General features: G+C 38.6%; 1 protein-coding gene across 1 annotated transcript; it reads left to right on the top strand.

Annotated features, from left to right (window-relative positions):
- Window positions 1–1,279: 1,279 nt before the first annotated feature.
- LOC125221687 (DExH-box ATP-dependent RNA helicase DExH12-like) lies at window positions 1,280–9,528 on the top strand. Its single transcript, XM_048123892.2, has 5 exons — window positions 1,280–1,439; window positions 1,769–4,736; window positions 5,304–5,693; window positions 5,798–8,998; window positions 9,221–9,528. Exons 2-4 carry the CDS (start codon window positions 1,791–1,793, stop codon window positions 8,978–8,980), a joined length of 6,519 nt encoding a protein of 2,172 aa, XP_047979849.1. The 5' UTR covers window positions 1,280–1,439; window positions 1,769–1,790; the 3' UTR covers window positions 8,981–8,998; window positions 9,221–9,528.
- Window positions 9,529–12,572: the final 3,044 nt, after the last annotated feature.

Below are 12,572 nucleotides of genomic sequence, written 5' to 3' on the forward strand. Positions count from 1 at the left end.
TTAGGATCTGAGTTTTGATAATTCTTGATACTCAACTATTTGAGACAACGCTAAAGTAAAAGCTTGCACTTATTTAGTTAAAAATTCTCTTATTCTTGCTTCCTTCGGCCTAATTCTATCTTGAATTTAGGTTTTGGCTGATCTTGTGAGTGGAGGAGGTGATCCTAGGGAGTGTATTTTCTCTTACGTCCATGCTAAAAAAACAACTCTAGCCGTAGTATTTCCACACAGCAGATAGCCGCTGCAGAAAAATAAAACTTTGGCGAGTAGAAAATTCTGGAAGAGAAGTAGAAAGATTTTTTAATTTTTGCAGAGGTAAATGTTCAGGCAAAATATTAGGAGATAAGAAGCTTGAAGAATGTTAATTTAGGTAAGAGGAGAAAGAAATTAATAAGGGCACATTAGCCATTTTAAGAAATATATGAAACTATGTCAAGACTGTCTTATTTATCAAAGCAACATGATGAAAATCTTGTATTGATATTATTTTACCTTAAGCATGAAAACACTATCTCAAATTAACTACAATTTTATTATATTATATATCCAGGGGTGTGATCAATTTCTAACTTTTGCTAACTCTGTTAACTGATCAACGCATTGCATTAAAAATATCAATATATTATTATTTTGTTGACATTTCATTATATTGTGCTGATATTATGTGTTGATATTTTAATGTTATCGTGTTGACATTTTTAATACACTGCATTGATGAGTTAACAGAGTTAGCAATTTAAAAAGTTAGCAATATAATGCACCCCTCCTCGTATATACTCCATGTAATATGTGATAATGATTAAAATTTTAAACCATACTTGTGTAGTAGATGAAACCGTGCATGATTGCGTTCTTATGCAAACACAATTAAAATTTATTAGTACTTTATTATAATGATGTTCTTAATTTGATGCAATTATAATTTGATTTTTAAGAGTAAACTGATAGATGAAGAGCTAAGTTTAATGTAACTAGGTGACAGAACTTTTAACCACATCCTGAGTACACATTATTGCACGAAGAGTATGTGGCCGACTATTGTTGTCCTAAAAATGATTTAGAAATGAGTAATTGTTAATTTAAAAAATTTAAACTATACACCATTTGGGAATTTAATTTAATCATACTAATAGAGATGAGATTTTATAATGATAAGGTGTCTTAAAGTTCAAACTATTTAGTTGGGAATTTAATTTAATCATTTTAATTGAGATAGATTTTTTTATAGAAGGCGGTGATATTGATATTTTTATATGCATCTATATAGTCTCTCAAACAATAGTAGTATTCGATATTTTTAGTCTATAGGTTTTTGTGGGTTAATTTGTCGGATCCCTAATCCCAGTACATAGAAACCCTCTTTCACTCGCCCCGCCACCGCCGCCTTATCACCGCCGATAGTAGCGCCGCCCCTCACGCGCTCCCGGCTCACTGCCGCGGTAAGTCTCTATTTACGGTTTTATCAGTTAAGTGTAGATATTTCAGATTATTTAGAAGAGCTCGAATTCGCTGGTTGGCTTTATAGTTTTGCGGGTATTATTTGAAACACATTCACTTCAAGATTTCTTTTAGTTTATGTTATTGCTGTTGATTTCTTATTCCTTCGTTAATTTTGTTTGATTCCGAGTAATATTGCGCAATCTAGGGTTTGTGAAATTGCCGATTTTGTATTTATAGTTTGGTAAGTATGTTATTTGCTGTGTGGTTGGGATGTTTGGTTTGTGACGAGTTATTGATTGAAGGTTTTATTGTTGTTGTTGTGATATAGGGAACCTTGTTAACTGTGCAAGATGGCTCATCCAGGTGGTGGTGCCGAAGCCCATGCACGGTTCAAGCAGTATGAGTACAGAGCAAACTCAAGTCTTGTCCTTACGACGGACTCTCGACCTCGTGACACCCATGAGCCAACTGGAGAGCCAGAGTCATTATGGGGTAAGATTGACCCTAAATCCTTTGGTGACCGAGCGTACAGAGATAAACCTCCTGAGCTGGAGGAGAAGCTTAAGAAATCTAAGAAGAAGAAGGAGCGGGAGCCTACACTTGATGCTGCTCCTCCGAGGAGCAAAAAGAGGCGTCTTCAGGAGGAGAGTGTCCTCAATTCCTCGGACGAAGGTGTTTACCAGCCCAAGACGAAGGAAACAAGAGCTGCCTATGAAGCCATGCTCAGTGTTATTCAGCAACAATTGGGTGGACAGCCCCTGAACATTGTCAGTGGTGCTGCTGATGAGATTTTGGCTGTTCTCAAGAATGAGACCTTCAAGAATCCTGAAAAGAAAAAGGAGATTGAGAAGTTGTTGAACCCCATACCTAACTCTACTTTCGACGATCTAGTTTCCCTTGGGAAACGTATTACTGATTACCATGATGGTGGCGATGCTGGTGATACTGCCGTTAATGGAGATGATGGCCTTGACGACGATGTTGGTGTTGCTGTTGAATTTGAGGAGAATGAAGAGGAGCAGGAGGAGAGTGATCTGGATATGGTACCCGAGGATGAAGAGGAGGACGATGATGTAACTGAAGTAGATGGTTCTGGGGCCATGCAGATGGGTGGGATTGATGATGATGAGGAACATGAAGCTATGGAGGGAATGGCATTGAATGTGCAGGATATTGATGCATATTGGCTTCAGAGGAAGATCTCACAGGCTTATGACCAAAATATTGATCCGCAACAGAGTCAAAAACTAGCTGAAGAGGTTCTTAAAATCCTTGCTGAAGGTGATGATAGGGAAGTTGAGACCAAGCTGGTGGTGCATCTACAATTTGATAAGTTTAAACTTATCAAATTTCTATTGTGTAACCGGTTGAAAGTAGTGTGGTGCACCCGCCTTGCAAGGGCTGAAGACCAAGAGAAGAGAAAGGAGATTGAAGAAGAAATGATAGCTTTAGGGCCAGATCATGCTGCCATCCTGGAGCAGTTGCATGCCACTAGAGCGACTGCCAAGGAGAGGCAAAAGAACGTGGAGAAAAGCATTAGGGTGGAGGCTCGCCGACTCAAGGATGAAACTGGTGGAGACGGTGGGCGTGAGCGTCAGGATCTGGTTGACAGAGATGCCGATGGTGGTTGGTTGAAGGGGCAGCGACAACTTCTTGACCTTGACGACCTCGTCTTCCAACAAGGTGGCCTGCTGATGGCCAACAAAAAATGTGAGCTCCCAGTGGGTTCTTTTAGAAATCATAAGAAAGGCTACGAAGAAGTTCATGTGCCAGCTTTGAAGCCCAAGCCATTGGCTGATAATGAAAAGCTTGTGAAGATATCCGATCTGCCCGACTGGGCGCAACCTGCCTTCCGTGGTATGAGCCAGTTGAACCGGGTCCAGAGTAAGGTTTATGATTCTGCACTATTCTCACCAGAAAATATCTTGTTATGTGCTCCTACTGGGGCTGGGAAAACAAATGTTGCTATGCTTACCATACTTCAGCAAATTGGTCTGAATAGGAATAGTGATGGGTCTATTAATCATAGCAATTATAAGATTGTGTATGTTGCACCTATGAAGGCTCTGGTGGCCGAGGTTGTAGGCAACCTTTCTAATCGCCTGGAACCATATGGTGTCAAAGTTAGAGAACTGAGTGGAGATCAGTCACTGACTCGTCAGCAAATTGAGGAAACTCAGATCATAGTGACGACCCCTGAGAAGTGGGATATTATTACTAGGAAATCGGGTGATCGCACTTACACACAGCTTGTAAAACTCTTGATTATTGATGAGATCCACCTTCTTCATGATAATAGAGGTCCTGTGCTTGAAAGTATAATTGCAAGAACTGTTCGTCAAATTGAAACTACCAAAGAGCACATTCGGCTTGTTGGGTTATCTGCTACACTTCCAAATTATGAAGATGTTGCAATATTTTTACGAGTTAAACTAGACAAGGGGCTGTTCCACTTTGATAATAGCTATCGGCCTGTTCCTTTGGCTCAGCAGTATGTCGGGATTACAGTTAAGAAACCACTGCAAAGATTTCAATTGATGAATGATGTTTGCTATGAGAAGGTGATCAATGTCGCTGGAAAGCATCAGGTGTTAATCTTTGTGCACTCGAGGAAAGAGACAACGAAAACTGCTCGCGCAATTCGTGACACTGCCCTTGCTAATGATACTCTGAGTAAATTCTTGAAGGAGGATAGTGCAAGTCGAGAAATTCTCCAGTCTCATACAGAGCTAGTTAAGAGCAGTGATCTTAAGGACCTATTACCTTATGGGTTTGCGATCCATAATGCTGGGATGGTTAGAGCTGATCGCCAAATTGTTGAAGAGCTTTTTGCAGATGGGCATGTCCAGGTCCTGGTCTCCACTGCAACTCTAGCTTGGGGTGTTAATTTGCCTGCTCATACTGTTATTATCAAAGGTACCCAAATCTACAATCCTGAAAAAGGAGCATGGACTGAGTTGAGTCCTCTAGATGTCATGCAGATGCTTGGCCGTGCTGGAAGGCCTCAATATGACACTTATGGTGAAGGAATCATTATAACTGGGCATAGTGAGTTGCAATATTATCTATCATTGATGAATCAACAGCTACCTATTGAAAGCCAGTTTATTTCAAAATTGGCTGATCAGTTGAATGCAGAAATTGTCCTTGGTAGCGTACAGAATGCTAGAGAAGCATGCAAATGGCTCTCATACACTTACCTTTTTGTTCGAATGGTGCGTAATCCTACGCTATATGGTTTGGCAGCTGATGTTCTGAACACAGATGAAACCTTGGAGGAAAGGAGAGCTGATCTGGTAAGCTTTAACATACTCTTTGCTTATCTCTAATATTTTGTTTTGCAATATTTATTGTATGCCCATTTATTTTGAACTTAACAGAAAACTAAAATGCAGATTGCTCCTTTTGTAGAGAGGATAGGATATGATATGATATCCTTGTTTTGCCTTTTCTGATTGCTCCTTTTTTTGGGTGGTAGACAGGAGGTTGAGGCCTTGTACTTTTGTTTCTTTAATTTGAGTTGTAGCAGTTGACAAAGATACTTATCTTAGGAGGTGATGAGTATGAGGTTATAATACTATGTTAGCAAATCAGTCATTTGAATTTGATGACAGTGTAATCATAATTGGGTCCAATAATATGAATGAGGCATACTTCACTTGCCAATTGGTTGTGGTTTTGGTGTTATTTACAGCCCAGCGTCCCTCCACCGTGGACCAAAGAATAAAAATATAGTGTTACCTTGTTGAATTCTGCATGGTTCATTATGATTTACCTCAATAACATTCAGTAGAGGGTTATTTGGTCTGTTGAACTTTTAAGGATGGCTTTTTGAACTGTTTATAATGTTTCCCCCTTTTCAGATTCATTCAGCTGCAACGGTACTGGACAAGAATAATCTGGTGAAGTATGACAGAAAAAGTGGATACTTCCAGGTCACTGACTTGGGTCGCATAGCTAGTTATTACTATATAACCCACGGGACAATTTCAACGTACAATGAGCATTTGAAGCCCACGATGGGTGATATTGAGCTTTGTCGTCTGTTCTCCCTCAGTGAAGAGTTCAAGTATGTCTCTGTGAGACAAGATGAGAAGATGGAGCTGGTCAAGCTTTTAGACCGTGTCCCAATACCAATCAAAGAGAGTCTTGAGGAACCTAGTGCCAAAATTAATGTTCTTCTTCAAGCTTATATTTCCCAGTTGAAGCTTGAAGGACTATCATTGACATCTGATATGGTTTATATCACTCAGGTATACCTCTTTTCATTCTTTACATTTCGTGTGTTTTAAACATGGATGATCATCTTGTGCTTCTGTCAACAACTAGTTCTAACTAACTTTTGATTGCTTTGCAGAGTGCTGGACGTCTGATGCGAGCCCTATTTGAGATAGTTGTGAAAAGGGGATGGGCACAATTGGCAGAGAAGGCCCTAAAGCTGTGTAAAATGATAGGCAAGAGAATGTGGAGCGTGCAGACACCACTTCGTCAGTTCCATGGTATTCCAAACGAAATCTTGATGAAGTTGGAAAAGAAAGATTTGTCCTGGGAAAGGTACTATGATCTTTCTTCGCAGGAGATCGGAGAACTTATCCGTTTCCCTAAAATGGGAAGAACACTTCATAGATGCATTCATCAGTTCCCAAAACTGAACCTGGTTGCACATGTTCAGCCCATTACTCGCTCTATTTTGAAGGTTGAACTAACAATTACACCGGATTTTCAGTGGGATGACAAGATCCATGGCTATGTGGAGCCCTTTTGGATCATTATTGAGGATAATGATGGGGAGCATATTCTTCATCATGAATATTTTATGTTGAAGAAACAGTATATAGATGAGGATCACACACTTAGTTTCACTGTTCCTATACATGAACCACTACCTCCACAATATTTCATCAATGTCGTGTCTGATAGGTGGCTAGGGGCACAGACTGTTCTCCCGGTTTCTTTCAGACACCTCATTTTGCCAGAAAAATATCCTCCTCCAACTGAGTTGCTTGATTTGCAGCCCCTACCTGTTACAGCACTGAGGAATCCAGCTTATGAATCCCTCTATCACCAGTTCAAGCATTTCAATCCCGTCCAAACCCAGGTCTTCACTGTCTTGTATAACTCAGATGACAATGTGCTGGTTGCTGCACCAACTGGCAGTGGGAAGACCATATGTGCCGAGTTTGCTATTCTGAGAAATCATCAAAAGGGACCTGAAAGTACCATGCGGGCTGTCTATATCGCCCCTATTGAAGCTCTCGCAAAGGAAAGGTATCAGGATTGGAAGAAAAAATTTGGAGAGGGTCTTGGAATGAGGGTGGTTGAATTAACTGGGGAGACTGCAACAGACTTGAAACTTCTCGAGAAAGGTCAAATAATCATAAGCACTCCTGAGAAATGGGATGCTTTATCTCGACGGTGGAAACAAAGGAAGCATGTTCAGCAGGTTAGTGTGTTCATTGTTGATGAACTTCATTTGATTGGGGGTCAAGGTGGGCCAATCCTGGAGGTCATCGTCTCTAGGATGAGGTACATTGCTAGTCAGCTGGAGAACAAGATTCGCATTGTTGCCCTATCAAGTTCTCTTGCAAATGCCAAGGATTTGGGAGAATGGATTGGTGCTACATCCCATGGTCTTTTCAATTTCCCTCCAACTGTTAGGCCCGTACCTTTGGAAATTCACATCCAGGGTGTTGACATCACAAATTTTGAAGCAAGGATGCAAGCCATGACAAAACCTACCTATACAGCAATTGTGCAGCATGCTAAGAATGGGAAACCTGCCATTGTATTTGTTCCTACCAGGAAGCACGCCCGTATGACTGCAGTGGACTTGATGACATATTCAAGTGTGGATAGTGAACAAAAACCATTATTCTTATTACAGTCTTCAGAAGAGTTAGATCCTTTTGTTGCCAACATTAAGGAACCTATGTTGAAGGAGACTATTCAGTTTGGTGTGGGTTATTTGCATGAAGGCCTAAGCAGTACAGATCAGGATATAGTGAAGACATTGTTCGAGACAGGTTGCATCCAAGTCTGTGTGATGAGCAGTACAATGTGCTGGGGAGTCCCTCTGTCTGCTCATCTGGTGGTGGTTATGGGAACACAGTACTATGATGGCAGAGAAAATGCCCATAGTGATTATCCAGTCACTGATTTATTGCAGATGATGGGTCATGCCAGTCGACCGCTTGTAGATAATTCTGGAAAATGTGTCATCCTTTGTCATGCACCGCGCAAGGATTATTACAAGAAGTTCCTCTATGAAGCGTTCCCGGTTGAAAGCCATTTGCATCATTATCTACATGATAATCTAAACGCTGAGGTGGTGGTCGGGGTCATCCAAAACAAGCAGGATGCGGTGGACTACCTCACTTGGACATTTATCTACCGAAGGCTGACTCAGAACCCAAACTATTACAATCTCCAAGGTGTTAGTCACAGGCATCTCTCAGATCACCTGTCTGAGCTTGTGGAGAGCACCATCAGTGATCTAGAAGCGAGTAAATGTGTTGAAGTCGAGGATGACTTTTTACTGACTCCTGCAAATCTTGGCCTGATTGCTTCTTATTACTATATTAGTTACACAACAATTGAGCGCTTCAGCTCTTCTCTGACTTCTAAAACAAAGATGAAGGGCCTCTTGGAAATCCTGGCTTCAGCTTCGGAGTATGAGCAGCTTCCAATAAGACCTGGAGAAGAAGAGTTGGTAAGAAGGTTAATCCATCATCAGCGCTTCTCCTTTGAAAATCCCAAGTACACGGATCCAAATGTCAAAGCAAATGCTCTACTGCAAGCTCATTTCTCCAGGCAGACAATTGGAGGAGATTTGTCTACTGACCAGCAGGAGGTGCTTATCTATGCAAGCAGGCTTCTTCAGGCTATGGTTGATGTAATTTCAAGCAATGGGTGGCTCAGCCTGGCCCTCCTTGCCATGGAAGTAAGTCAGATGGTAACTCAGGGAATGTGGGAGCGTGATTCGATGCTTCTCCAACTTCCTTACTTCACCAAGGAATTGGCTAAGCGGTGCCAGGAAAATCCTGGGAAAAATATTGAGACAATCTTCGATCTGTTGGAAATGGAGGATGATGAAAGGCGGGAGCTATTGCAAATCTCTGATACACAACTGATGGACATTGCTCGGTTCTGTAATCGCTTCCCTAACATTGATCTGACCTATGATGTGCTGAACAGTGAGAACGCCACAAGTGGAGAGAAGGTTTATGTACAAGTCAACCTCGAACGAGATCTTGAAGGAAGAACTGAGGTCGGACCTGTTGATGCCCCCAGATATCCTAAAGCAAAAGAAGAGGGTTGGTGGTTGGTGGTTGGTGATACCAAAACTAATCAGTTGCTCGCTATCAAAAGGGTGACTTTCCAGAGGAAGTCCAGGGTGAAACTTGACTTTGATGCACCTGCCGAACCTGGAAAAAAGACATACACACTATATTTTATGTGTGATTCTTATCTAGGTTGTGATCAAGAGTATAACTTCACGGTGGATGTCAAGGAAGCAGGATCTCTTGAAGAAGATGAATAGATGATGGTTCCCCATCCTGTAAGCCCTCAATTCTGTACTAGTTTGTTTTATTTCTGTGTTTCATATAAACTTACAATCCTGTGAAAATCTCGTCTCTTAACTCGTACATCGACCAATCCTAGTCACGCTGCCTGCTTATAGGAAGTCAAAATCTGAGATCAGTTTCATATGTTTCTTAGCGATTATGCTAGTCATTAACAGAATATCAACCTCTCTTGATTCTTTTGTTATGCTCTGCAGACTTGGTTGTAGCGCATCGAACGTTTAGATGGTGATGGAACCACAGCAAGCTGTCGGAAGTCCCTGAAACTCAACTGAGTCTTACCTTCTGCACTTTTTTGTTTGTTTGAACTCGGATAAGCAAAACTTCTATGTATTATTCGGTTCTGCACTTGTTCTGTAACAACTACTAATCTGCTTTTGGCTTAGCTGCTGGAGATATATTATTGTAAACCAAGCTAGGGAATCAATATGCTACTGTTTTAGACTCTTTGTCTAGACATAGTCTCAATATCAGAAGAAATAGAGCAGTTTATTCAGACTCTTTATTCGTCTCCTTCCTCCTTTCGGTTGATAAAGTGCATATAACAATTGTCTTTAGGCTGCGTTCGGTAACACGGAATTGAGGCTGCGGAATTGGAATTGGAGCCTTCGATTCCAATTCTGCCGTTCGGCAATACAAAAATATGTAGAATTGGAATTGAATTATAATTCCACCAATTTCAATTCCATATTTTAAGAAAATAATTCGAAATCAATTCCACATGAAAGCGGGTTAGAATTGAAAAAAGGTGCGGATCCTTACCGGGTCAAAAGCTAAACAGGCCATATAAAAGGTAAAATATTTTGCGCTTTTCATTTTCCCCTTCTCTCTCTTCACGTGCCCTAACTTTCTCTCCACAAATGTGTAGCTTTCTTTTTGCAAATCTGTTGTGCGCTTCATCTCTACGATTATTTGATGGATAATCAGGTATGATCCAAACCTTTTACTATCAATGTGATCTGTTGTGTTACTGCTGTCAGTTTTCCTTTGCTCATCTTTTAATTCTTGCTTTATTTCTGATTTATTTGTTGTGTTTGTATTCTGTAGCTGAAGAGAGTTTATTTGAATGAAAAGAGTTCAACATTCTTTATGATTATGTATGTGAATTGCCAAAGGATTTGAATCTTCTTAACCCTATATCTTTGATCAAAAGTCCTCAGCCTCAAAATTAGTTTTTGGCGTTCTGTACTCTTTCAATCCTACAAATATATTTATTTATAAAAACATTAAAATCATCCAACTAAAAGTTTTCATAGTTTAAGCTTTGATACCATTGTTTTTCTTTTCAGCCCACCTCTGAATTTATCCCTTAACAAGGTATAACTAATCTATTTCTTTACTGTTCATCACTGATATATTATTATTTCAAGTTTAATTTCAACTAATTGTCAAATGGTGGTTAAACATAATATGCTACTCCAGTCCATTGCAAGTGAGCTATGATAGTCCCTTACATTTTTCGAGAGTAAAAGCAAAAGGCATTGTTGTTCTAAGTCAGTCTGAGCTTGAGATCATAGACATGTATTAAGGCCTAATTTTGTAGGATATGTTAAAGCTTTTTTTTGATGAACTTAAAATAAACTCGTGAGTGGGGGTAAATGGAGTTTGGAGACTGCCTACTTTCTTTAACAAGTAGGATCAAGTTGAAATGAATAACAAAATGGCTCATGTAATCTATATCTTACTTTGTATCTCTTGTCTCTTTAGTTATCTATTTAAATATTATATCTATGGTCTCTTTAGTTGTCTATTTATATGTATTTTAAAATTATGGGATTAAAAAAGTCTCATCACTTCAATGCTATGCTGGGATGTACTGTATAATTTTTTGGTGATTAGTTTGAGCCGCCAGCATGCACATTTTTTCAGCTACACTACAAAAGGGTAATAAACATAAAATGGTGCCATTTTTTGGTTGGACAGGAATGAGTAGGAATAGAGGGATATGGGGTGAAATGGTGAACAAATCCATACAAACACTATTCCCACCTTTGCTATAATTCTGAACTCACTTAAACTTAGCAATAATAAGAAGAGTGGTGGTGGCTGTGGCTCCCACATTGTGTTGCTAGTATGGATTTTCTAACCCACATATATTGAACTGAATATCTTTAGTGAACTGATTTATATAGATTAGGATTGCGAGATTTTTTTTTACATGATTTAGAGTAGAACAAATTTAGAAACTGAATTATCTATGAGGTAATGATATGGAATGAGATCATGATTGTCCGATACTAGTATTTGTTTTTATATGTGACGAATACACATTTCACCGATAGGATCACAATAACAGAGAATGAAGAAATTAGTTCGAATTTTAAAACCAAGATTTGCCTACAAATGGAGTTATTTGCTTGGGACACTAGCCTCATATAGATAGATGTTTACTGCTTAATTTCAAGTCTTTCATACCAAATTGGACCGTAGCTTTGTTTATGCACAACTTTACTCAAATTTGACATCTCTATGTTTTGATAATTAGTCACTTATTTGGACTAGTTGAATTTGATACACCATAATATGTGTGTTAAACTTAAAGTGCATGTCTAATAGTACTCATCATTTTTAATGTTGTTTTTCTAGTGGATGTCTTTGGAAAATTTTCAATCAGTTGCTGATCTTTGGTTTTGGTTTTGCAGAAGTATATACTACTCCTATATAGTAAGAGGAGATTCAAAAGTATCTGACCAAGTGATAAATATATGAAGATAGTGATATGGGCATGGACAAAAAGAACTCTGGTTTATTGGAGTGGAGACTCTAAAGATGGAGAAAGTTAGGACTATATTCATGTATAAGTAGATGGAGTATCTTTTATTTAAATTAGTATAGGTTGAGTAAAAATTAATTATCATTGCGTATTATTTTATTAATAGCATTTGTTTTTATGATATAATTGTAATTAATGGAAAATATTGAATTTTAGAGTATGAGAAAAAGAAAAAATGTGATAGTTATGAGTAATTATTTAAAAAATTGAATTTTCTAATTCAACTCCAAATCCTTTATTTTGAGTTATCAAACAAAGGATTTGGAATTAAAATGTCAATTCTATAATTATAACAAACAAAAGATTTGGAATTGAACTTCTAATTCAATTGCATAGAATTCCAATTCTAATTCAATTCTAATTTCGGGTACTGAACGGACCCTATAGTCTTTGAGGACAGAGAAAGTATTATAATTAAAATTTGTGTATTTTTACTTTGCATATTTAACCTCAATGCATATTTGGTCAAACCTGTAGTTTGTAGCCAACTAAATTAGTTTTATAAATTATACTGAGTTATGGAGCTATTAGTTGTGAGGCAATGTGTTGATTTTATTCTACTGAGTAATGAATTGATATTTAGTTACATAAATTTTAATTTTAGCAGTAGAATGTTTATACTAACGATTTTTAGACAAGTATATGATGTATATATTGACATAGTCAAATAGCATTCCAAAAATGAAGTTATATATAATGACATCTTTGTGTATTTAGTATAACTATTTATGGGGGAGTGATCAATTGCTAACTCATCATTTAATTGTTAACTACAA

Source organism: Salvia hispanica, chromosome 1 (genome assembly GCF_029641045.1).
Source record: "Salvia hispanica isolate PSC_SH4W2 chromosome 1, Shi_PSC_v1, whole genome shotgun sequence".
NCBI classification, from domain to species: domain Eukaryota; kingdom Viridiplantae; phylum Streptophyta; class Magnoliopsida; order Lamiales; family Lamiaceae; genus Salvia; species Salvia hispanica.

Coding starts and splice junctions, on each gene's coding strand:
- LOC125221687 (XM_048123892.2), top strand. CDS start 1,791: ATGGCTCATCCAGGTGGTGGTGCCGAAGCCCATGCACGGTTCAAGCAG. Junction 4,737..5,303: donor AGGAAAGGAGAGCTGATCTG/GTAAGCTTTAAC, acceptor CCCCCTTTTCAG/ATTCATTCAGCTGCAACGGT. Junction 5,694..5,797: donor ATATGGTTTATATCACTCAG/GTATACCTCTTT, acceptor ATTGCTTTGCAG/AGTGCTGGACGTCTGATGCG.